The sequence below is a fragment of the Nicotiana attenuata genome, unplaced genomic scaffold (assembly GCF_001879085.1).
Source record: "Nicotiana attenuata strain UT unplaced genomic scaffold, NIATTr2, whole genome shotgun sequence".
NCBI lineage: Eukaryota > Viridiplantae > Streptophyta > Magnoliopsida > Solanales > Solanaceae > Nicotiana > Nicotiana attenuata.
The window spans coordinates 60,674-86,874 of NW_017670598.1; the positions used below are offsets into that span (position 1 = coordinate 60,674).

The 26,201-nt window shown below is 39.0% G+C and overlaps 2 protein-coding genes across 6 annotated transcripts; both read left to right on the forward strand.

Moving 5' to 3' along the window:
* The first annotated feature begins 573 nt into the window (after positions 1 to 573).
* Positions 574 to 5,445, forward strand: LOC109241382 (probable methyltransferase PMT9). Its single transcript, XM_019408121.1, has 7 exons — positions 574 to 1,206; positions 1,349 to 1,513; positions 1,702 to 1,884; positions 1,973 to 2,567; positions 2,843 to 2,955; positions 3,070 to 3,290; positions 4,721 to 5,445. The coding sequence occupies exons 1-7, from the start codon at positions 958 to 960 to the stop codon at positions 5,031 to 5,033; spliced, it is 1,839 nt and encodes a 612-aa protein (XP_019263666.1). The 5' UTR covers positions 574 to 957; the 3' UTR covers positions 5,034 to 5,445.
* A 1,548-nt stretch (positions 5,446 to 6,993) lies between these two features.
* LOC109241383 (uridine kinase-like protein 5) lies at positions 6,994 to 13,484 on the forward strand. 5 transcript variants are annotated; one of them, XM_019408122.1, is made up of 15 exons: positions 6,994 to 7,144; positions 7,532 to 7,655; positions 8,302 to 8,393; positions 8,610 to 8,679; positions 8,791 to 8,906; positions 9,361 to 9,457; positions 9,670 to 9,749; positions 10,370 to 10,564; positions 10,700 to 10,783; positions 10,862 to 10,922; positions 11,426 to 11,486; positions 11,615 to 11,708; positions 12,473 to 12,545; positions 12,630 to 12,712; positions 13,035 to 13,484. In XM_019408122.1, the coding sequence occupies exons 2-15, from the start codon at positions 7,541 to 7,543 to the stop codon at positions 13,194 to 13,196; spliced, it is 1,383 nt and encodes a 460-aa protein (XP_019263667.1). In that variant the 5' UTR covers positions 6,994 to 7,144; positions 7,532 to 7,540; the 3' UTR covers positions 13,197 to 13,484. The 5 variants fall into 5 exon arrangements, with proteins under 5 accessions (XP_019263667.1, XP_019263668.1, XP_019263671.1 ...); XM_019408123.1 differs by having other exon boundaries at positions 7,537 to 7,655; XM_019408125.1 differs by lacking the exon at positions 6,994 to 7,144 and adding an exon at positions 7,181 to 7,269 and having other exon boundaries at positions 7,537 to 7,655.
* Positions 13,485 to 26,201: the final 12,717 nt, after the last annotated feature.

Below are 26,201 nucleotides of genomic sequence, written 5' to 3' on the forward strand. Positions count from 1 at the left end.
AATAATTAACATTAATTTGGATGGACTTCAATTTCTTTTTTTGCTTATAAAGATCAAGTTTAAAATGGAAAAAACGTTAGTTTTAAATTTTAGTCTTTTATTGTAGGTATTTTATTAAATAAACTAGAATTGGAAATATAATAAGCACATTATCTCTTATTAATAAAAGAAATGGAAAACCAAATGTGATAAAAGTAAGTCCTATAAATTAGGATTCATACCTATTTTAAACAAGGAAGTATTTAATATACAAAATATAGTTAATTTTGAAGCCCTAAATTTTAGGCAAATAACTTAAATTACTATTTTATCCAATATATAATATATTTTTAAAGGGTAAAAGAACCCGAACGACATTTAGCTAAGGGCCTTGGTGCTTTTAATATAGTATAATATAGATAGATTACATCAAGTATACTTAATATATAAGTTTATCTATAATTAATTTATAAATGACTTAATTAAGGACCTTGGTTATATAGTTTTTTTTTAACATGGTAAGTATTAAAACTCATTAAAAGGACACAAAGGAGGCAATCTCTTAGTGCTGAAAATAGATAAAGGTCAGCAAGATTTTTCTTCATGTCCAATAGGAACCAAACGAGTCATGGTACTTGATTTACACCGCTACTTTCTCTATCGACTTTTCCCGAAAAGTGCCACTAACAGTAACCAACCAACAGTGAGCTTAAAACGGCGTTCAACGCCGTCATCACTTTCCACATATTATACTACCAACTCTTAACACAGTCACAGTCCTCTCAATTTCAGGGTATTACTTTGTACCTCAACTAAATAAAGTGAATCTTGGACACTCCTTTTATGGGCACTGAACAGTCTCTTAATTCTTTACTTGGTATGTCAGAAATGGATCTGCTACTTGGTCTTTAAGTTTAACCAGTGTTTGAGTAGCAGAAATCTTGGAAGTGGGTATTTTTTGGTTTTTGCAAATTAAAAATGAAGCCAAAAAAGGAGCTACTTCATAGACCCAAGCTGTTGAAATATGCTATATTTGGGATGATTGTGTTCTTGGGTTTGATTTGTCTGTACAATTGTTCGTTTATTGCTCCTGGTCTTCCTAGAGCGCGTGGCCCTTTCGCTTTTGAAGATGGTTCTGATCCAGTCACTGGGATTTCACACTATAGGCGCGTGGACCTGGATTTGGAAGATCAAGAACTGTCTCTTGAAGTTCCAAAAAGTATTCCTGTATGCATGTAATTCTGGATTTGTTATTTCTTCTTTTTTGTTGTTGTTGTTGTAAAGTTTGCATTAGTGTGGTTTTGCTCAGTTTTTTTTTTTTTTTTTTGATTTGCTTTCTTGGTTCTGTTCTTCCTTCTATCATTTATAGGTTTGTGATACAAGGTATTCCGAGTTGATACCCTGTCTGGACAGAAATTTGATATATCAATTGAGATTGAGGCTTAATTTGACTGTTATGGAGCATTATGAGAGGCATTGTCCCCCTCCTCAACGTCGTTACAACTGTCTTATCCCCCCTCCAGCTGGTTACAAGGTCAGTAATTGATTGCTTTTGACTAGTTAGCTGAGGTTCTTTTGTTAAGGGAAATGTACAAAACCATGATCCTCAATTGGTTTACTACTTGTCAAGTTGTCCTCATGTGCATTACTGAGGTTACTTTTAGATATTGCTATTGTTTGTGTTTAGTTTTGATGCGAACGAAGTCCTTGTTAGATTTCCAGATCCCAATTAGATGGCCAGCTAGTAGAGACCAAGTGTGGAAAGCAAATATACCCCATACACATCTTGCACAGGAAAAGTCGGACCAAAATTGGATGGTTGTCGATGGAGACAAAATAAAATTCCCTGGTGGAGGAACACATTTCCATTATGGAGCGGACAAATACATTGCAGCAATTGCAGGGGTAATTAAGCTCAACTCTTTACTTATGTTGCGGGATGATTCACTTATAGTTGCATAACAATTCATTGGTTTTGTATGTACTTGTGTAGATGCTCAAATTTCCTGGTGAAAAACTTAGCAATGGCGGAAACATAAGAAATGTTCTTGACGTTGGCTGTGGTGTCGCGAGCTTTGGAGCATATCTTCTTTCCCATGATATTATAGCTATGTCGCTTGCTCCTAATGATGTGCACGAGAATCAAATACAGTTTGCATTAGAAAGGGGAATCCCATCTACACTAGGAGTCTTGGGCACCAAAAGACTACCTTATCCAAGCAGGTCATTTGAGTTGGCACATTGTTCACGTTGTAGAATTGATTGGCTCCAAAGAGACGGCATTCTTCTGTTGGAACTTGACAGATTGCTCAGACCAGGTGGTTACTTTGTGTACTCTTCACCTGAAGCTTATGCGCATGATGCTGAGAATCGAAGAATTTGGAATGCTATGTATGATGTACTAAGAAGAATGTGTTGGAGAGTTGTTTCAAGGAGAGACCAAACTGTGATATGGGCTAAACCTCTGAGTAACAGCTGCTATATGAAGAGAACTGCGGGGACCCAACCTCCCCTGTGCGTGTCTGGTGATGAACCCGATGAAGCTTGGAACGTACCGATGAAGGCTTGCATCACTCCTTACTCACCAAGTGAGTAGGCAACTGCTAATGGTTCATATGCTTTCAATCCACGTCTTGAATGGCTGGTTATATGTATCCTTCTGATATGCTTTTCTGCTTATACTGTGCGTCAAAACCTGTTTTTCTCTGTGCATAATGTGTGACTATCTTAGAAGTGAGAACTCATATAGAACTGTCATTCTTAGTAACTGTGTCATTCTAATACATCTACTTCCTGCAAGGAGATTATGCTTGCTTATAATCTTTCTTTAATCTGATAATCTTGCTATTATATGTTAATGAAGAGGTGCATAAGGAAAAAGGGACTGGACTATTACCTTGGCCAAAGAGGCTTACGGCTCCGCCACCTCGCTTGGAGGAAATTGGTGTCACTTTGGAGGAATTCCATAAAGACACTGTAAGTTTGTAAAATCAGAGGGAAGACAGAATTTCTGTTGGATTTCATTAAATGGTTTCTGTTTCTTGTTCAATCTGTCTGTTAGCTAATTAACACATGTATATACTTTTTCAGAGCGAATGGCATGACAGAGTGATTGACTATTGGAAGCAGATGAAGTTTGTTATCCAAAAGAACTCATTTAGGAATGTCATGGACATGAACTCAAACCTCGGTGGGTTTGCAGCTGCACTAAAGGATAAGGACATTTGGGTGATGAACGTTGCTCCTGTTAACATGTCATCAAGAATGAAAATAATATATGATCGAGGCTTGATTGGAACAGTTCATGACTGGTGCGCCACTTTCCACTCTTTGGGACATTGTTCTCTTTGCACCCCTTTTCCCTGTTCCCATGGACAAGCATAATTATTGCTAATCTTTTGTGGCATATGGTCAGCCTACTGCTAACTGCCTACTATGCGCTCTTTGAAATCCAGATTTCTTTCTGATTTTTTGCACATCAGTCATTGGAAATTGGCAGATTACCAGTGACTTGTGTAGCCCTTTTTTTTTTTTTTGTATAAATTTACAGAAGAGGAGCTTGAACTTTATAAAATTCCTAAATTTGTGGATAAAAAAAATTGAAAATAAAAATTATGAAGAAGCTGCAAATGAAATATGCTAATCCCTCTTTGTTCTTCTTAAGTTTATACCCATTCCCCAGTTAAGACTTGATGTTCTTCTTTATAGATTATCTTTACTCGTATCTCTTTTTCCGCCATCTAGAAAGTCTCAGTATATTTGTTATTGACTTTAAACTTCCAGCGTGAAACCGAAATGTGAAACAGAAAAGTAATAACGTAAACTTATATGAGGTTGGACCTATAGGAGCTTAGATGGAAATGGAAATCGAGAAAGAGTTCAACATTTTACTTATCTTTTGCTTTTGACTTTGATGAAATGACTATGGCAGGAAGCCTCAGGCTTAAGCTATATGTGAAGGATTAGCTATACTATGAGAATGTATAAAATGTGATACACTTGCTTGCTATCTCTATTGCCACGTTCCACAATGTTGATTAGCCATGATTATATTTCCTATTACGAGCAGCCAATTAACTGAAGCCTTTGGTAGATATCCCAAGATTAGTATGTCTTTCCTTTTTAAAGCCTAAAGAGTGATGTTTTCCTTTTTGTTTTCATATGAAGCAGAACAGAAGCACAACTAGCTTAATACCTATGAACTAATAACTAACAGCAAGAAGGCCTTGTCTAAACAGTGCTTTCCAAGAAAAGGAGACTATTCATAACTACCATGAGAATTGGTTGCAGTAATAAATAGTTTTGTGGCTTATATCCGATGTTTTTGTCATGAATAATGAATTTGTTCGTTCTTTTATGTAAATGTACAACGCTTCTGTCTAAAATTCCACGACCTTCCAAGTGGAGTGAAATATCAATTGTGTTACATGTCACGTTGTGAAAATATTGATTGAATTTTGTCAAAGAGGTACTAGTTTAAGGAAAATGTTTAATATCAGTATCTGAATGACACGAGACTAATATTTTGTGCTTAACATCTATGAAAGAGGTAAAGATGATATATAGACATCTATTAAAAGTTCAATCTTTTGAAATAACTCAAATTAGAAAGTAGGTCACGCCTATGGTATGGACAAGCAAGGAGGAAACAGATAAGAGGCATTTTTGTCGTAGTCTCGCAAAATATACCTTCTAACTTGTACCTTCAATTTGCTGGGGACTAACCATCATATATGATTAGGTGTGAGTCATTTTCAACGTACCCACGTACGTATGACCTACTTCATGCCTGGATGATTCTCTCGGAGACAGAAGATCGAGGCTGCAGCATTGAGGATCTGCTTATTGAGATGGACCGCATGCTACGGCCAGAGGGAGTTGTCATTATAAGGGACAAACCTCATATAATAAACTATGTAAGAAAATTCTTGACTGCGCTAAAATGGGATGGATGGTCATCAGAGGTAGAACCACGGGCCGATGCGCTCTCCTTGAGTGAAGAAAAAGTTTTAATCGCACGAAAGAAACTTTGGCAGGAGAAGTTTACAATTTAATGATACTTTTTTGGTATGTATATTTTCTTCGCGAATGGATCAATTCTCCTCATTTCGATCATTGTTCAAAATGTAGTAGTCGTTGCCAGGATCTGGCCGAGGCATCCTGATGGCCAATGTGTTATATGTGTCTACTTCATCAATGACAATGTTGGGACTATCTTTCAATAGTATTAACTGATTTTTGGTTTGGCAAATTCTGTGTGCGAAAGCCGGATTCCGGATCTCTGTTTGATCACAAAAGATCAGTGTACTATCTGCAAAAGTTCAGACTTCTGATATACATCTGCAAAGGAGGGAGGGAGGTTGGAGTTATGTTCTTTACAGCCATTTTTGTAGTTAATTTGGTCCATAAAAACCTTAAAAAAATTAAATAGTCCCTTGAAATTGAAAAGTGGGTTGTTAGTTGTTACATTTTGTAATTGTGATGTAAGTTTTCATTCTTGTTTTTATGTCTAAATGAAAATCATTTCCAATTGCATCTGCATTCTGTTATAATTTATGCAGTCCAAAAAGGTTGTTCTAGTTACAAGTATCATTTTTGCGGTATCCGATATGGATGGCTTATTTGCTTGTACTTTTCTCTGTGTCCTTTATTTGCTTTGCAATCTATTTACAAATATGCTTTAATTGAACTCCAAGTTTCAATATACTTTTCCACCTCCAAGTTTACATATAGAAGAAAGCATTTATGACATTATTACTAATTAGGAATGGTTTTTTTTCCTTAACTACGTTTATATAAAGTAAATTCTGGATTTTTTAAATAAAAAAATGTGGTATTTAATACATCTTTTATCTATTTTTTGTAAATATGTAGTTTTAAAATAAAAAATAAGAAACCGACACACTAATGTGCATTCACCTACTTCCACCACGTTATTCTTTTTTGGACAAGAAGAGTATACATATCAAATACGGTAATCAGAATCGTCTATCACAAATTGTCAAAGCACCGTTCACTTTATATTTTCTTTATAATCGAGAAATTTCTGAGGATCTGTGACGAATGATCCAAAATTTGATGGATAATGGGTCTGTCCCTCAATTCCTTTTTACTTAGATACCATCCTTTTATCTTCAAAGGCAAAATTACGTATCGAGTAAAATCGCGCATTAGTAAAATTAAATTCTCGTAAAAATAATACGATGTGTCATGTTTTTATTTGTTTGGAAACATAAAATTGGTGGGTAAGCTTTTCTAGTAGAGTGTATGCAGATGCTAAACAGGGGCGGCTCAAGCATATGGGAGGCCTAAGGCCAAAGCTTAATATGAAGCCTAAATTTTTCAAAGAAAGTTATAAGAAATATTTTTATTTGAAGTATATTCTTCTAACTTTTTGAGATATAAAGTTGTTAATAATCTTTTTTACAATCGATTTTCTGTTATAATTCCTTTTCAATTCATAATATAATCAACTCATTTAATTTTTCTTGAGATATTGTTTATCTTAGATAAGATATTTTATAGAGAAATATAAGTATAGAACTAGAAACTTAAAAGTATTGTTGAACACTTGAACTAATGAAATATTGGAGAAAGAAGGTGAGTAAAAATATCAAAGAGAAAGACAGAAAATTTATAAGGGTTTCTGAAATTTAAAGAGATTGGAAAAAAGAAAGATTGACCTGGACAAATTAACGATGAGAGTAAAATTTTTAATGGAGTAAGAAGTGGAAAATTAAAACCTTGAAAAAATTATTTATCTACCTATTTTTAAGTTAGTCGAATTATTACTTTATTTATATATCTAAAAAGCTTTTTTTTTATATATTAAAAACTCTAATTTTGTATTGGAAGTACTAATATTATTTTTTAAAAGATGGGCCCCCCAAATTTGGGGCCTAAGGCAAATGCCTTACTACATATAACATTGGAGCCGGCACTGATGCTAAATAATAAAAATAAGAGGTGCAAATAACAAATAAAACAATATATGCAAGTGATAAATAGGTGACCAAAACAATTGCGATTTTCCCGCTCATTCAGTTTGCTTCTTCCTCAATTCACCACAAACAACCCACACACACTCGTCGCTCTTCTCTACCAATACCATTGCCACTCAACAGAGCTTCAATGAATACTAATATCACCTATCGTTAAGAGGGAGGTACGTAAATTTTCATCTTGAGATGATTTCAGATTCCTTCAATCTGACAACAACTAGTGTTTATACATCTATTTTCATTGTCACCTATGCCATAATTGTTACCCGTGGGATTAGAAATTCTTCAGGTTATCGTTTTAGACTTCATAATACAAATTAAGGAAAAGAAATAAAGATCAATCTTCTTTGTTATATGGAATTGAGGAAGATCATACAGATAGAGTTTGGAATTGGACTAGTTGATTGATTGAAATTGAAGTTCAATAGGATTAGAAACTCAGATATCAAGTCCGTTCATTTTTTTCCATGACAAATTTTCTATTATATCTAGATGAGATATTCATGCCACTTTCATGTCCCAGTTCATTAATGAGACCTCTATTCTTGTAGGATAGCCCGATGGATTCTCAAATGGCCTCTGCTTTGAAGAGCAGTGTTGAAAATCACTTTTCACTTCAATCAAATGCTGCCCCGGACACTGCACAAGTCCCGTTGAAGGTACCTTTTGTCATTGGTAAGGCTCAACCCTCTCGCCAGAGGCAGATTCAGGATTTAAATTTGACGGCCTCAACCTTTGTGGTTCTTTCTTTGAATAGACCGTAGTTTTGAAATAAGGGTTATTTGTTGACATTTAAGTAATTTTTCACATGAATATCTATGCGCCATCAGAAAAATCCATTAAGTGTATGGTGCTTCTGGCTCTGACCCTCGTGTCTACTATCTTGCATGTGGAACTAAACACGCACACACACAATTGCATTTACTTTTCAGGTAGGAATGCATCGATTGAATAGGACTACTCTATATTAAGTGCTATGAAGGAATTGAAAAGGCCAGAGGAGAAACAAGAAATTTGTTTTTGTTCCTGTAGTTTAGTAACATGATTCGATGAGAATTAAAAGATGGGAAAGCTTGGCTTCTCCTTCCGTGCAATTAAATCTGCAAATAAGCTAATATCCATAGCTCAAATAGATGGATACAAGAGAATTCGTGTACCCGAGCACAACTAGTTTGGGACTGATGTAAAGTTGATTGATTGATATCGATGAAAATAAGCTGATATTGTGTATGCCTGAGAATCTTTATGTTCAATTACTACTAGTATTTAATTTCTATCCATGCGTTTCTTATGATCATTTAAAATGAATAAAATTGTGAAGGTGTTGCTGGAGGAACTGCATCTGGCAAAACAACTGTTTGCAATATGATTATGTCACAGCTTCAGAATCAACGCGTCGTACTAATCAATCAAGTAATATCTTGCTCACTTCTTTTTCTGCTACTACTGTTTGGCATTCATAAGCAGTCTCACTTTGTAATCTGAGAATTACCTCTTGATGTCCCATTAGATCATATTTGTATGTCTTTCAACTGTAAACAATTGGTATTCTGGAAAGTTTTCATTCTTTTGTTATATGTAACTTTTCATCATCTTCTAACGCTTGATCAACCTAATTTCAACTTTCAGGAAGCATTTTATCATCCATTAACTGCCGAGCAGTTAGAGAAAGTTCACGACTACAACTTTGATCATCCTGGTAGGGAATTGATGTTTGAGGTTTCAAACTAGATTGTAAATATTGCTCGAATAAGTTCTCTATCGGCCACTTTCTAAAATTGGCCTGTTTACATCATCCATTCTTTTTCAGATGCCTTTAACACAGAGCTTCTGCTATCATGTATGGAAAAATTAAAACATGGACAAGCAATTAGCATCCCTAATTATGATTTCAAGAGCCATAGAAGCATTGAAGCAGCCCGTGTGGTAATAAATTTTATCTTCCTCGCCACTGATTTGAGTGTATAGTTCTTGTTAAGCAATTTGACATTACTACTTCAATAATGAATCAAGTACCAGTCAGATTATAGAACTGCGTATCGGATGGCTGTGAATTTTTACATCTTAGCAGTAAGTTATATCCTGATTACATGGCTTGCAGTATATATACTGTTTGATGCTGCTGGTTCTACTTTTAAGTTATGGGAGCTGTAGAAAACATAGGAAAACCATAAAAATTGGAAAACTAGTTTAAGCCATAACAACGCAACAGTTCACAGTTCAATCAGATTGCTGAAGCTGCTGGAGTCAGTTAAATGTAGCAGCATATACTATTTTCAATTATTCTAGGTTTTGTATTTGGCTTTTAGAGCTTCACTTTAAAGTTCCAAAGTTTAAATGCAGATGATATTCTGTTAACACATTTTGTAATCAAATACAGGTCAATCCCTCAGATGTCATCATTTTAGATGGAATTCTTATTCTACATGATCCTCGTGTACGTGAAATCATGAACATGAAGATATTTGTTGATTCAGGTTCTCCTCTATTGACCCTTAACATCCCTCGCTTATCCCCAAATAGGAAAAGAGAAACAAGACAGCTTTTTACTTGATATTTTGCGGTTCACTCTTTACCCCTATTCTTGCTTTTGAAACTGGAAATCAAATATTATGATACGAGAGCCTTTAGGACATATTTCCAGTGTTCCATATTGTTCCCTAACCTGTTAATAAATTCATGAACGCAGACTCTGATGTGCGGTTGGCCAGGAGGATACGGCGGGACACTGTTGAGAGGAACAGAAACATCCAAAACGTGCTAGATCAAGTTAGCAGTTTTCTTTTTGCATTTAATGCTCCTTTTTAGATTTTCTGTTGCCCCTCAATTGTATGGAAGGTTACCACGTTAGCAGTTCTCTTTCACTTGAGACTCCTTTTCGGTTTAGTAACATGGAAAATAAGACAGGTTATCTGCTACGATAGGTTAAAATCTGCTGGGAGTGTAAAGATTTATTACACTATCAATATATGTAAGTTAAATACATGATATATTAATATACCTCATTTTGTGTACAAACGGCTTTTAGCCATGGTTCTGCAGCTAGTTCCTCACGCACTGAGCCACACTGGTTAGAGGTTCAGAAATGTTGTATAAAGAGGTTCTTTTGGACCGTTATTTACACGGGAAATCTTCTATATGGTCCTATAATTAACCTATATTACCAAATTGGATGTCAATAGGGTCTATTCACCTAGTTAAACTATTTATTATATGTGCCAGTTAAACAGACAGCGTGTGTGTTTACTGGTTCGACATTAAGTTGCTGTGAACTTTTTGATGATTCACTATAAATTGGATTATCTATCAATTGATTCATTAGTAATCAAATCTTTGATTTGTTTGGAAAGTTTATATTCTTCAAGCCGACTGTACTATCTGACATGCAGTATGCAAAATATGTTAAACCTGGTTTTGAGGACTTCATTCATCCAACAAAGAAATATGCTGATGTAATAATTCCACGAGGAGCAGATAATGATGTTGCAATCGACTTGATAGTTCAACATATTCGTACAAAGCTTGGACAGCACCATCTCTGCAAAATATATTCGAATGTATTTGTTATACATTCTACATTTCAGGTGTGTTTCTCTTCAGATTCTCTTCTTTATCCTATTTCAATTCAGGTATGGGTATGGTAAATTTCTTGATCTGTGCTTCAATATTCTTGAAGATCAAAAGGTGGAAAAGTTCCATAACATTTTCCCTTTTGCTAGATGCGTGGTATGCACACGCTTGTACGAAATGCAAAAACAACAAAGCATGACTTTGTTTTCTATGCTGATCGCCTTATACGATTGGTATGATCGTTTTTATCTTGTGTCAATCAATTCTCTATTGACCATGTAGTGAAACACGTTCTTTTCCTCATGTTTGAGGTTGTGGAGCATGGCCTTGGTCACCTTCCCTTTACTGAGAAGCAGATAACCACTCCTACAGGTGACTTTTCTATTATCATTTGCTTCCACTTAAACAGAAAGTTAGCCCGTCTAGCGAGGTGGGAGGTATTCTTAAATTAACACAATTTCCCTATCCAAATCACACATGAGTTTGGATTTCACTAGGTGTTTAAAAATATTTGCCCAATCGGATCTCTTAAAAGTTAACTGCACGCTATCGTCCACTCTAAATATGAGTTGATAACTTAAAAAAGATGGTTGAAATTCAGTGGGTTAGGAACCGGAGGGGGGTTGGAGATGCTGCTTTCTGCATATACATTTCGGATCACAAGCAGTGTCACATATATGGAATTGTATTTAAGTTATATTAACAGTGTAAATAGCCGGATATAGCAGGCTATAATTTTATTTTCCAAGTTATCATATTAGGCTTGCTATAAAAAGTTGCATATTGTTATAGATGAAAAACTCTACGCACTATCAGTGTACATAACTTAAACTCATAGGAATTTGCTGAAAGAAGTGTCTTTCCCTCTTTTGCAGGATCTGTATACAGTGGCGTCGTTTTCTGTAAAAGGTTGTGTGGAGTGTCGATCATTAGAAGGTATTCATTTCCTACTCTTTTATAGTATGGGTAGAATTTCCAGCATACAATTCGGGCAATTTCTGTTTCATGTTAGTAATAAACTTCAGTAATTGAAACTGAAAGTTGACATGGTTACCTTGGATCAGTGGAGAAAGCATGGAAAATGCATTGAGGGCTTGCTGTAAGGGAATCAAAATAGGCAAAATTCTAATCCACAGGGAGGGTAAAAGTGGCAGGCAGGTTAGTCAAACAAACTCAGGTTTTATTGCATTTTCTCATTCCCCCGTCCTCGTTATTCTCAAAATCCCCAGAACAAGAGAAAATAGTCTTTTAGAAAAGTTGATCTGCAAAAAGAATTCCGCTGATATGATTCTAGGGAAAACAATAAAGCCAAAATGTTTCTGACTGCATATGCAAAAGCATCATCAGATATCTGAGCATTCACCAAGAGCAATAAAGAATCTAATCTAATAAAGAAATGCAGGGTGATCTATACATTAAAGAGTGGTGGCGAAAAGTAAATTGTTGTATCAGGTTTCTGTATCATGGTTATCTGTTTTCTGCTCTCATAGACATGTCTCTAAGTTTGTACATCGTATCTGTTAGTACTATAATGTAAATATCTCGAATCTTAAACAAATACAAATCTAGTTTTGTTATTAACTGCGCAACCTTTTGTCTGGATTTGAAGACTAAAGTCGAGTTCTAAATAAACCTCACCGGTTTAAATCAAGATAGCAAAGGTTATTTCTTTTAAAAGAAGTCATCCTATTTTAAATGGAGTAATTATCAAGCGCTTTTATAATATGAATTCTATTTTGTCAAGAAAACGAGGCACACCTTTATAAAGTGGTTGAAAAAGTTGTTTCCAGTCCATACAGACAAAATTTCTTATCATTCACACTTGTACTTTGACTTGCACTTTTAAAATCTCCAACAACAAAGAGCTTAATATCAGGACATATAGAAAATGCAGTTTCTTACCGATCCCAGCAACATTACAGTTGATCTACGAGAAGCTACCAAAAGATATTGCAAGTCGCCATGTTTTGCTGCTTGATCCAGTACTAGCTACAGGTTGGAAATGCTTTGCTTTCCGTCAATGAATAAATTCCTAAATAACTTTGTTTACTAACCAATGAATTGTTAATTACTGTCCAGGGAATTCTGCAGTGAAAGCTATTTCTGTGCTGCTTAGCAAAGGTGTACCAGAGTCTAACATCATTTTCTTAAACCTGATATCAGTGAGTAAACATATCCAAAAATTGCAAAAGTCAAAACCTGATAGTATTTTATTTCAGATAGTTTACTATTGTACTTCTTCCAGTCTTTCTGTCTTTTATGATTTTTGAACACCTCTTAAGAAAGACGTTTAACACTACCCTTTGCCTCGCTTTAAACGCCTCACTTAATTAACACTTCATTAGTTATAACAGTAATATGACTTCTTTGTTTTTCTAAAACGGAAGTAGTTTGACACAAATTTAGTTGCCAAAATGACGAATATTTGGACCAGAGGGAGTATTTTGTGTCAGATAGTTTTGACTATATTTATTAATTATGCAGGCGCCTGAGGGATTACATGCTGTATGCAACAAATTCCCAAGATTGAAGATTGTAACATCAGAGATTGACACAACTCTTAACAAAGACCTACACGTGATTCCTGGTATGGGCGAATTTGGAGACCGTTATTTTGGTACTGGTAGTCGAATTACTCCTCCATAGATTCAGCCATGCAAGTTCTGTCCCTCTTTTATTCAGGGATGGATTTCTATAGCTCATAATCTAAATGTGGGTTAGTCTTAATAGACGGGTTATAAAGATATTGCGCTTTGCCCCCCTTTTTTTAAAGTAGAAAGAGCAAGATTTTACTTATTCCAGGGGATGAAAGACAAATAAAGGATCATGAGATTGTATGATAAGAGAGATATCCGCGAGGCATGACCATAGAGTTGTAATTTGAATTTTTTGCATTTCGCAATACTATTGTTGCACCTGCTTTGGGAATGTGTATATACCTTCTGTAAGTTCTTTTTTATGTTTGATTTTAACTGCATAGTTCTCTTCCATGTTCTTGCAGTTCTCTTTTTCCTCTTCGTTCCTGCCATCCCTCAAGTTTAAAGCAACCATCCCCGAGTAATAACCTTCAGAAAAGATGAACTTTATTCTTTCTCCTTTGACTTGCCCTTGCTTCTACATTTACACAAGATGCAACACAGTTAATTTGCAAGTCATTATCTCAATGCTTTAGTGCATATACCTCCTAGCAAGGGAGGAAAAGCATGACTAAATGATTCCACCGCTACATACTTCTTGTGAGTGTATACGGTCAAAACCGGGCTTGCTCTTTGCATGACTAATCGAGATCAAAATTAGGGGTGGGCATAAAATCCGAAAAATGGTAGACGCGCAGACCGAGTGAGTTTCCGTCGATCCCGACCCAGATGTGCCAAAGATGGCGCTTTCTTTGGTGATAGAAGATCTAATTGTAGAAAGAATCAAAACTAAAGTTGAGGATAACTCTTTTTTTGACCTATATTCCTGATTACGAATCAAAACCGAATTCCGAACCGAACCAAATTAATTTGGTATTTCGATTTCGATTTTTTCGGTATGGTATACGGTATTGGGTTTTTGATATTTCGGTATTTCGGTATATACCAAAATACCGAAAAAATTTAGTCCAAGCCCAACTTTATTTTTTATTTTTTAGCCCAATAGTTACTTGTCTTATTGATTACATTATTAAATCCAATGTATTCCATCCTCATTCTGCAAAATATTTTTTTCTAACATAGATAACTTTTCCTAAATACTAATCCAAGATAAAAAAGCAACATCTTATTACTCTATTCGAAATTAAAAAAAACTTGTGTAATTATCTAATAAGATCTAAATCGACTCATTGTAACTTGCTTTCAGACACAACACATGCTAGATTAACTTACCGAACTTCAACAAAAGGTACATACTATACAATATACTCATTCCTAAGAAATCAAGATGATATTGCTAATATTCAATTTTATTTGGCTTTGTAAAATCCTAGACGATTTTACTACCATCCTTGCAACAATGAAGTGAGAGGCTTAACCGTATTATGCTACCACTGAACATAGTAATCATGCGTTAAAAAGAACATAGTCATGTGTTAGCACAATGATCAACATGGATTACATTAGTTAATGGAGTGGGGGTGGAGATAGTGAAGATTTGGTTTAAACCGAAATCGTAACGAACCAAAATAAGAAATACCGAAGCGTACCAAAATATTTTGGTACGGTATTTGGTATACACAACTGATAAACCGAATACCGAAATACCGAACCGAAATTCTTAAAATACCGAACCAAAATACCAAATGCCCACCCCTAATCGAAATACGACAGGTCAAGGTTCGATCTCGTGTTATATCGAACCATGGTGCAAAGATGGATCGTCGAGCTTGTGATCTAGAGACCGATCAAGATCGAGATTGGCCAAGATTGAGACCGAGCAAGATAGAGATGGAGCAAGATCGAGGAAAACCTACCGAGCCAAATAACGGAAAGCCGAAATATCCGCAATCGGGCGAGGATCACGGCAGGAATCCCGGCACGTATCAAGAAGAGGCCGATTAATTAGCTAATCATGTTATTTCCTACCTCATATAGAACTGTACTAAGAGTAGGACTCCCCTACTATATAAAGGGGGTCTGATTATTTGTAAAACACGTCATATTCACGCAATACAAAGCAATATACTATCGTTTTTTAGCTTTCACTATCTTGTTATTCTGTTGATAAGTCAGTTGAAACATCTTTTGGTTCAAGGGTGACTGAACTCGAGGACCAAGGCTATTCAATTTGTGTGGTTTGCATTTATCCTTTTGTCGTCAATTTCAATATTAATTTATTCTTCTTAATCTGTACCAAGATATCACGTATCCTTAAAATCGCATATAAATTAAATTGTTATCTGATTTTAGGGTAAACAGTTTGGCGCCCACCGTGGGGCTAAGAATAATAGTGGTTACTCGGTGCAAACTTTCATAACACACACCATTTTTCACTTGTTCTTTGGAGTATCTTTGATTCCAGGACCAGAATGTCGAACTCTCAGTCAACACACCTTCACATCGACAACGATTCCAGCCACCACGACGAGAATGATAACATAGCACCAGGAAATGAAATACCCCCGGTTGACCTCGATGGAGTTCCGGCTATAGATCCAATCGACGTCAGCTCACATATAGCCCTCAATGCCAATTTGGCAGTCGATCCCGAGGACAGCGTTTGCCGGGGCATTTGATCAGCCGCTCAAAGTGCACGTGGCGGTGATGACGGCGTGATCAACATGCGAGTGATCTTCAAAATGTTGTAGGCCCAACAGACAGCGATAGCCCAGCTCCAAAATCAGAATAACCCACCGAGCAGGATCGAGCCCGAACCATTACAAGAGGTTGTCCACAGGATCGAATCGGTTTCAAAGAGATCGAACAATAAAGAATCAGGGACCGATCCTGCAATCATGAAGATGCTCGAAGAACTGACAAAACGAATTGAGTCGGGGGAAAAGAAGATCGAGGCAAACGATAAGAAGGTGGAAACTTACAACTTACGCGTCGATTAAATCCCGGCGGCACCACCGATATTGAAGGGTCTGGATTCCAATAAGTTTGTGCAAAAGCCTTTCCCCTCGAGCGCAGCTCCCAAGCCGATCCCCAAGAAGTTCCGAATTCCAGAGATTCCTAAATACAACAGAACAACCAATCTGAACGAGCATGTCACCTCTTACACATGTGCTATCAAAGGGAACGGCCTAGAGGATGACAAAATTGAATCTGTCTTGCTAAAGAAGTTTGGAGAAACCCTGTCGAAGGGGGCTATGATGGTACTACAATTTACCACCTAATTCTATTGACTCATTTGCTATGCTTGCAGATGCTTTCATAAAGGCACACGCCGGAGCCATCAAGGTTGAAACTAGAAAATCGGACCTTTTCAAGATAAGGCAGAAGGACAACGAAATGCTTAGAGAATTCGTGTCTCGATTCCAAATGGAACGGATGGACCTGCCACCAGTCGCCGATGATTGGGCAGTTCAAGCTTTCACCCAAGGACTCAATGTTCGAAGCTCGGTGGCCTCGCAGCAGTTAAGGCAGAATTTGATAGAATATCCAGCTATCACTTGGGCCGATGTGCATAATCGGTATCAATCGAAGATCAGGGTCGAAGACGACCAACTCGGGGCTCCTTCTGGGTTCGTTTATCCTATCAGACTTGTCGACAGAATTAAGAGGGATATTGACCGGGAACCAAGGTCGAACAGAGATCGATACCATCCATATAGTGGAGATCGCAGGAGCAGCGGACCTGGGCGGAATCTTGTACAAAATGAAACGAGAAGTGATCGAGGTCAGAGCTCTCGAGGGCTCATGAGCAAGAACGGCTTCGACAAGCCTATCGGACCCAAAGAAGCACCTCGGTTATCAGAATACAACTTTAACGTTGATGCAGCCGTCATCGTATCAGCTGTAGGACGCATCAAAGATACCAGATGGCCTCGACCTTTACAAACCGATCCACCCCGAAGAGATCCCAACCAAATGTGATAATATCATGGAACCCATGGCCACAGAACGGAAGATTGTTGGCAATTAAGAGAAGAAGTAGCCCGGTTATTCAACAACGGGCATCTTCGGGAGTTTCTGAGCGACCGAGATCGATCGCATGATCGATGCCACGGTCGGTCACGAGATCCTCAGTTTTCTCGATGCCTATTCCGGGTACAACAAAATGAACCCGGATGATCAAGTAAAAAACCTCTTTCATCACTAAGTACGGCACGTACTGTTATAATGTAATGCCATTTGGGTTAAAAAATGCTAGTGCCACTTACCAGCGCCTATTAAACCGAATGTTCAAAGAAAAAATAGGGAAATCTATGGAAGTTTATATTGATGATATGTTAGTGAAGTCCCTGCGAGCAGAAGACCATTTAAAGCATTTGCAGGAAACCTTCAGTATATTGAAGAAGTACAACATGAAACTGAATCCGGAAAAATGCGCATTCGGAGTCAGACCGGGTAAATTCCTTGGGTTCACGGTATCCAACCGAGGAATTGAGATCAACCCCGACAAGATCAAATCCATCGAGGATATCACGGTAGTGGACAACGTGAAGGCCGTACAAAGGCTAACCGGGCGCATAGCTGCCCTGGGGTGGTTCATCTCGAGGTCTTCCGACAAGAGTCATCGATTTTTCTCGTTGCTGAAGAAGAAAAACAATTTCACATGGCCTCTGGAATGCTAACGGGCCTTGGAAGAACTCAAGAGATACCTATCGAGTCCGCATCTGCTTCATACACCAAAGGCGGACGAACAACTATACCTGTAGTTGGCAGTATCGGAGATAGCGGTAAGTGGAGTACTAGTTGGAGAAGAGCAAGGTACGCAATTTCTGATTTATTATGTTAGCCAGACCTTAGGTGAGGCCGAAACTAGATATCCTCACTTAGAAAAACTGGCGCTCGCTTTCAGTGCCACCCTATATGTGTTGTGGAAACTTATCCGTTGCGAAATATAATGAATAAGCCTGAACTCTCGAGGCGATTGGCCAAATGGGCCGTAGAAATCAGCGGGTACGATAATGAGTATCAGCCCCAGACGGCCATTAAATCTCAAATTTTGGCAGATTTCGTGGCCAACTTCATGGCGGCCCTAATACCCAAGGTCGAAAAAGAGTTATTAATAAACTTGGGGACGTCTTCGGGAATATGGACCCTCTTTACGGACGGTGCATCGAACGTAAAGGGGCCCGGACTTCACATTGTGCTGAATCCACCCACAAGCAATATAGTGAGGCAATCCATTAGAACTGTAAAATTGACTAACAACGAGACTGAATATGAGGCCGTGATTGTAGGTCTCAAACTGGCAAAGAGCTTAGGGGCAGAGGTGATCAAAGCTAAGTGCGACTACCTCTTTGTGGTAAATCAAGTTAACGAAACGTTCCGAGTCAGAGAAGAACGGATGCAAAGGTACCTGGATAAGCTACAGGGTAACATTACATCGATTCAAAGAGTGGACTTTGCAGCACGTACGTCGAGATCAGAATAGTGAGGCCGATGTACTTGGAAACTTAGGCTCTTCGGTCGAAGATGATAAACTCAAATCGGGGGCAGTCGTACAACTCATGAGATCGGTAGTAGAGGAGGGTCACGCCGAAATAAACACTACAAGTCTAACTTGGGATTGGAGGAATAAATATATAGAATATTTGAAGACTGGCAAAGTACCCTCAAATCCTAAAGAGTCGAGGGCCCTACGCATAAAGGCAACTCGATTCATCTTGTCCGAGAACAGAACCTTGCTTAGAAGAATGTTCGATGGCCCACTAGCTATATGTCTAGGACCGGGAGATACCGAGTACGTTCTGAGGGAAATCCACGAAGGAACCTGTAGGAACCACTCAGGCGTCGAATCATTGGTTCGAAATGTAATCAGAGCCGGCTATTATTGGATCGATATGGAAAAAGATGCAAAGGAGTTCGTACAAAAATACGATAAATGCCAAAAACATGCTCCGATGATTCATCAACCCGGAGAACTGCTACATTCGGTCTTGTCGCCATGGCCATTCATGAAGTGGGGAATGGACATTGTCGGCCCTCTTCCATGGGCACCAGGTAAGGCTTAATTAATCTTATTTATGACTGACTATTTTTCTAAGTGGGTTGAAGCCCAGGCGTACGAGAAGGTCAGGGAGAAGGAAGTCATCGACTTCATTTGGGACCACATCATATGTCGGTTTGGGATGCCATCCGAAATAGTATGTGACAACGGGAAACAATTTATTGGCAGCCAAGTGACCAACTTTCTCGAGGATCATATGATCAAAAGGATCTTGTCCACACCTTATCACCCCTGTGGGAACGGATGAGTCAAATCGACCAACAAAATCATAATCCAAAACTTGAAGAAAAGGTTGACCGACGCCAAAGGAAAATGGAAGGAAATTCTTCCCGAAGTTCTTTTGGCATACTGCAAAACCTCAAAATCCAGTACTGGGGATACCCCATTCTCGTTGGTTTATGGCGCAGAAGCTCTAATACCGGTCGAAGTTAGAGAGCCAAGTATCAGGTTCCTATATGCAACAAAGGAATCAAATGACGAGCCTGGAACTATTGGACAAAAGGCGTGAAGCCTCCCTTGTCCGATTCTTCGCCCAAAAGCAGCTGATCGAAAGGTATTATAATCGAAGGGCCAAATTTCGATACTTTAATGTCGGGGACTTAGTACTAAGGAAAGTCAAGCTGAACACCCGGAATCCGAATGATGGGAAGTTGGGTCCGAATTGGGAAGGACCGTACCAGGTTCTCGAGGTCACCGGAAAGGATCCTATAAACTCGGGATGATGAATGGGGAACAACTACCGAACAATTGGAATGTAACTCACCTAAAGCAATATTACTGCCAAGGTACGACCCCTTTCATTTCCTTTTATTTTATGACTAACACTTGCAGGTGATCGACAAAAAGCAGCACGAAGTCTTTAGGTCTGAAAGCACGCGTTGCACTCTTTTTTTCTTAGATTGGTTTTGTCCCAAACGGATTTTCCGGTAAGGTTTTTAACGAGGAAACAGTGAGTCGTGCTAACTTAGAATCAAAGGCGATCATGAATCGGTGTCGAAGATTGTATTTACAGTATCAGAGATTTCTCTACAATCAACCTCGAATACTGGGGTGCATTACCCTTGGATATCGGATTGCTTTAGCAAGGAAATTATTTCGTAATGAAACGATCTCGATAGGTAGGATTGTAAGGGCCAAACGGTCAAATGAACTGTGCCCACGTAGATTGCTCGAGCCCTGGCATAAAACATGTGCGCATGTATAACCGTTTAGTACAAGAATAAAGAGAAGTACTTTCCTTGCATTCATCTTATGTTTAAAAGTTTTTTCTTTACATCCCTTAAAGAATTTCTTACTTTTGATCTCCTCACAGAAACGAGCTCAAGGGACGACTATAACCAGAATTCAGATGATCACTCCCTCACTCGGGGACTGCCATCCGAAAACAAACTCGAACAGGTCGAGCTATTAAACATCGGGGATGCAAGACCTATTAGGCAACCCCCGAATTTTAAAGGCCACAGCTATACCTACTCGGAGGCTGTTATCTTAGGCAAGCTTGGATAACTTGGGGAAGCAAGACCACTGGGCTACGCCCGAAATTAAAAGTCCACGGCCATATTAACACGGTTCGGAGACGTTCGGAACCGTAACAAAAAATAGGCCTTTGAAATTTTCATAACTGGTTCTAAAGGCTACCCTCGACAAACTATATTTTGAATTACTTACTCTGGGAGAAAGTTCCTGGTGACACCGAACCCAAGATGCCTCAGAACAGAATAATGTAAAGGCAGGGTTTGCTCGAACTTACACAATTCTAAGTTATTTTATGCTAAGGCATTCCGATCTTTGTGAATACAAGTAATAAAGCAAAGGAAAAATTCGAAAGCCAAAAGGGAAAAGAAAGCCTTGTATATATTTACCCAATAGTCTTTTATAGAGGACAAAATAGCATAATTAAAAAATTTACAATGGCCGAAACGGCCTAAAAAAGATGCAAAAGAAAAGCAAAAAATATAAAGGCCTAAATGGCCTGGTCTTCGTCGGAGGCAGCATCTCCGCCCTTGGGATCTTCCCCGCCTTCAGACTCACTTAAACTCTCTGAGTCATTCTCGGGAAAGGCCAACTTCCGAGACCTGGCTTCTTCTGCTTTGGAGTTCTCGAGTTCAGCCAGTATCTTGAAGCCGTGAGCATGGACTCACTCAAGGACTTCCCTTCGAGTTTGCCACTTTGCATGATCCACCATGCTTTTGGCCTGCGCCTGGATGGCTGATCACGCCCAACTATGCCTTATAAAAAGGACATTGCGGTCGTTACAAATATAATCCAGTTTACAAGTCCGGAGTCGAATCCCACAGAGAATTAACCTATCAATTACCTTTGTTGGAATCACTAAATTCTTTATAATCAATTTCCCAAAATTTGTAAACAATATTGGATGGTATTTCTACTAACTAAGATTGAAAGTAAATAACTAACAGCTGTAAACTAAATATTCTTGGGTTGAAAACAATAATGAGAAGGTTCTAAGGTAGTGATTTCCCCTATTGACGGAATCCCTTCCGGTTACGTTGCATATAGATTCACCAAAATATCTCTATCAATCATGAGCACTTTTATTACCGTAAATCTCTCCCGAGTAATTGCGATAATTTACTAGACGCACTCTCCCGAGCTACGCTAGCTGACTTTGATTATTACTGCTCACTTTAGATCACACCCAAGGCTTCGTTATCCCTAATCCCGCCTTTAAACCCGCAATTATAGATCCCTCTTATACTTTGGGAGTGGTGTTGTTCAACAATTGCCTAAATATGCACTCTCTCCCGAGTTATGCATACTAAATAGGCACAGCTAATTGAGGATCCTGTCAATTAACTACAATAAATACGTAATTGAACAAATAGAGATTAACCGGCAACTATATGAACATAATCAAGAAGTTCATCCTTCAATAGGTTCCATCAAAACCTTAGACTAAAGTATTTAGCTACTCATAACAACGTAAAGATAAACTACGAAAATATTTGTCATGGAAAATTGCAAGAAAAAGAAGAAATAAAGAAATATGATATTTTGGGTGATCTCTCACACTTGTGTTTCTTGCCCAAAGTACTCTCTAAACAAATCTGACCTAATGAGGCCGAAAGCCTACTTTTTATAAGGGTTCTACACCAATTTTTTCCGACTTGACAATCCTGCCCCTGGCTAGTTCGCGTTCTGCCGCGGTCCACCGCGGTTACGCCGGGACCGCGGCCAAAAGGGGTCTCTGAATCTTCATCTCTACTCTGCCGCGGTCCTACCGCGGTTACGGTCTGACCGCGGCAGGCCAACTTCTGCCTTCCTTTGACTTTTCACTTGGTGCATTTCTTGGGCATTGTTTGATTGGCCTCCTTTTCTCCGTAATTGATCCCAAACTTGCTCCATCGACTTCTTTCATTGGATATAGCCTGCAAAGCATGAAAAGCACTAATCAGAGTATTTGGTTATCACTTTTTACAACAAAGCTATACAAAAATGTGGTTCTTTAGGGTCTAATTATAGTCTAATTTACCTATTATCAACACCCCACACTTAAATCTTTGCTCGTCCTCGAGCAAGTTAAACCACACTTTTAGGCCTAATCATTTGATGCATTACCCTTTTTATGTCACACCTGCTATTATGAAAGAACAACCTAAGCAGTGCAACAGCCACACCTCAGATGAAGACTCTAATGCCATGCCACGCTCATGCTTACTCTATGTACTCTAACAGAAGTGAAGACTTGCTTTTTCTTCTTGAGTTCAATGCCCTCACATCACATTTTTGAGAGAAGTTCCACACACATGAAATTAAACAACAAGGAACTGTAGAATAAACGAATTCACTCACTCTCAGCAAAGAACATTCATATGCCACACAGATACACCATAAGCTTGCCCTTAGTGTAATACTCTACTAATCAAATTGTTCAGTCTAAAATCAATAGGGCTTCATTTGGTTGTAATGTAGGCTACGGGACGGGTAGGATACATTTAGATATAAGAGTGACTACACCTCTCTAAGCACTTTAATACATACATTTTCTCAATTAAACCTCATCCTCATGTCAAGCCCAACTCCACCTTCACATCAATTTATATTACCCCATACTTTTTTAAGCACATTTACATCAAGAGCCACCACTTATCAAGAATTTTTTGTTTCACAACAATCCAACTATATATATATATTTTTTTAATTCAAGTGGCTCTTCCTTTTTCAAAACAGTGCACCTTTCTCCTTATTCAATTAGTTCCACTCGAAAGCCAAACCGACCACCCCACACTTTAACTTTTACAAGGTTCATAACAATTCAAGTGCTCATGAGAGGTGAAAAGGTTCAAATAGATGGTTAATTCAAACAAATGGGTAAGGCTTGTAATGTGGTTGCCAAAGAAAAAGGATTATAGGCTCAAAGGGGTTAACTATAGTAATGTGTAACAGGTGGATTCATTATTATATAGGCTACACTAAGAAATGCCTAAATCATCTCTAAGACCAAACAACTACTATTTCGCTTTGCACACACACGGGGCAAGTTCTAGGTATCGCATGCAAGCACAGAATACGTGTATAACCTCACACACACTTGGCATGTAACTCATTCCGAATTAGTTTGTCAACACATTCACAAGAGCATTCAAATAAGACAAGGTGTGCAAAATTAAGGCATAAGATTAAGAGTCTACACATGAACCTAGACGTCGCACCCTCAAGTTCGTTTTAAGTATTTGCAGGTTTGAACAGCACGGGATGCATTCTTGCCCAACCCTTTTTAGCCCACAAGAGTCCTAAGGGTCCTAAAATCTATTAAAGAAAAATCTACCTAACCCGGTTCAAGAAAAACCCTTGGAAAAGAACCGCGGTCAAAAGAAAAACCAAGGGGGAATTACTACACTACCTAAAAAGAAAATAAAATAAAAATCTTTTTGGCTTTTTTTTTATTAGACTCCTTCCCTCAAGAATACTGTTTGGGTGGTCCGTTATCAGGAAGAGTCTCCTAACTTTTCTATTTTTTTTATCCGACCTTAACCCTCAAGAAACCCGTCGACAGTGTCCGTCGTTGGGCCAAGTCGGTGACATCTAAGCTACATGTACAACAACATATATATACACAAATCATATATACAGATACCCAAGTCTCCCACCCCACACACAAAGAGTATGGCATGTCCTCATGTCATAAAACAATGAAAGCATAGAAGGGTAAGAGAACTTCCCTGTCATCATTCGGAGTCAGAGACGGTGCTGGGATCCACGTGACAGGCCCTCCCCTAAAGCACGGAACCAAGCCATCACCCGGCTCTCAGACCTGGCCTGCCGTCTAGACATGGCATCCAAACGAACATGCAGGCTATCTACCGAGGTGCGAAGTTCTGCCACGTCTTCCTCCACAGAAGTCAACAAGGGTTGGCTGGTGTATGATCTAGAGAACTCCACCACAGTATGGGGTTGCCGTGAGGAACCAGCTGCATCATAAGACCTCCGGGGTGGTGCCATGGGCGCTGAGGCATCATCATCATCGTCCAGGTCAATGTGTGTAGATGCATCTCTGCCCACTTTGATCTTTGACGCTCTGAAGGCTGTTCTTGGGGGTAAAGTGCCATCCATCGGATTGACCGGGACATTAACCATCAAACATAACCTCGTCACAAGTGAGGGGAAGTAAAACCCTTTCGTCATCAGAGGCGACCGGATCATCATTTCATCTCCAATGATCTTAGCGATATCAACATCCTTCCTGGTCACAAAGCACCAAACCAATAAAGCCCGCAAGCTGTTCACATCTGTTGTGTTGCTCATGGGCAACAATCTGCTGCAAATCATAGTGAACCAACACTTAGCTTCCCAGGTGAGTGACTTGGAATGCAAGGTCATGTTTTCCTAAATCCAAATTGGCCTTCCCCCCGAGCATAAGGAGTCAGTCGGAGTGCCTCAGTCTACCCCTGGAGAATTGTGGTAATAATCATTGTCACCAGTGAATGGGGGCAACTGCAGGACCTGGCGAATTGTCAGGACTGAAGCATCTACTACCTTGCCTCGCACAATCACAGAGCGGCACATATGTTCCGGGCAGTTCGCGTAGAACTCCCGGACTATCATTGGGTTTGCCGTGTCAGGTTCATCGAATAAGTACGCCATCCCCCTCTGGCGGATTTCTTCGTACATATCCGGCTTTTCAACTCGGAGGGCAGCTCTGTTAATACCAATCTCCGGGATAAAGTGCTTAGTGGCTTTCGCATGAAACCTGTCCTGGGCCTCCTCGGATGTGAACCGGGTGGCATCATAAGTGGGCACATCGGAAGTATTTTCTGAATTTCTTCGCTTCTTTCTAGCCATTGTACTTGAGTATTGGCAGAGTCTTGAAAAAGAAAAGAAAAGGAAAAAAAATTGGGGTGGGGCTGCTGGGTAGGGGGTGGGCATTTTTGGGGGGAGGGTTAATATGGGTGGTTAGGGTTTGGACAAGATGGGGGTAAGAAGAAGAAAGAAGAAGGGGAATAGGGGTTGTGGGTTATGAGAAGAAGAAAAGAGTGTTTGATGGTGAGAAGAGGAAGAAACAATAAAGAAAAATGGAGAAGAAGAGGAGAGGATTGGGGAAGATAGAGATAAGAGAGAGAGAGAAGAAGGAAGAAAGAGTGAGTGTCGGTTGGGTAAGGAAGGGGGTTGTGGGTAGGTTAGGGTGATTAAAGGGGGGAAAAAAAAAGAAAAAAAAATACCTGGGCCCGTTTATGGTTCACCGCGGTCCTGCCGTGGTTAGGCCGGGACCGCGGTGAAAAAAATCTTCAGAGAGTGTACTCCACCGCGGTCGTACCGTGGTTACGACGCGACCGCGGTGGGAAAACTTCAGAGAGGGCATTCCACCGCGGTCCTACCGCGGTTACGCCGCGACCGCGGTGGGCCCGTTACTGGCTGCCTATTGCTTGGTTTTTTTGTTCCTTGTTATGCCCCTTAGGCACTATTTTTACCTCTTTTAAGGCCTACCTTACCCATAGTATGTCCAGGCTCGTGATGCAACGATCTCCGCACTAACCTGCATATATCCAACATGTTAGAATACTATCGTGGGTTGCCTTCCATGAAGCGCCT

Bases quoted from the DNA above. Each gene is read 5' to 3' on its own strand.
- LOC109241382 (XM_019408121.1), top strand. From the start codon at position 958: ATGAAGCCAAAAAAGGAGCTACTTCATAGACCCAAGCTGTTGAAATAT. The intron at 1,885-1,972 runs GTAATTAAGCTC...GTACTTGTGTAG, and splicing joins ACATTGCAGCAATTGCAGGG to ATGCTCAAATTTCCTGGTGA. The intron at 3,291-4,720 runs GTGCGCCACTTT...ATATATGATTAG, and splicing joins ATTGGAACAGTTCATGACTG to GTGTGAGTCATTTTCAACGT.
- LOC109241383 (XM_019408122.1), top strand. From the start codon at position 7,541: ATGGATTCTCAAATGGCCTCTGCTTTGAAGAGCAGTGTTGAAAATCAC. The intron at 8,680-8,790 runs GTAGGGAATTGA...ATTCTTTTTCAG, and splicing joins CTACAACTTTGATCATCCTG to ATGCCTTTAACACAGAGCTT. The intron at 8,907-9,360 runs GTAATAAATTTT...AATCAAATACAG, and splicing joins GCATTGAAGCAGCCCGTGTG to GTCAATCCCTCAGATGTCAT.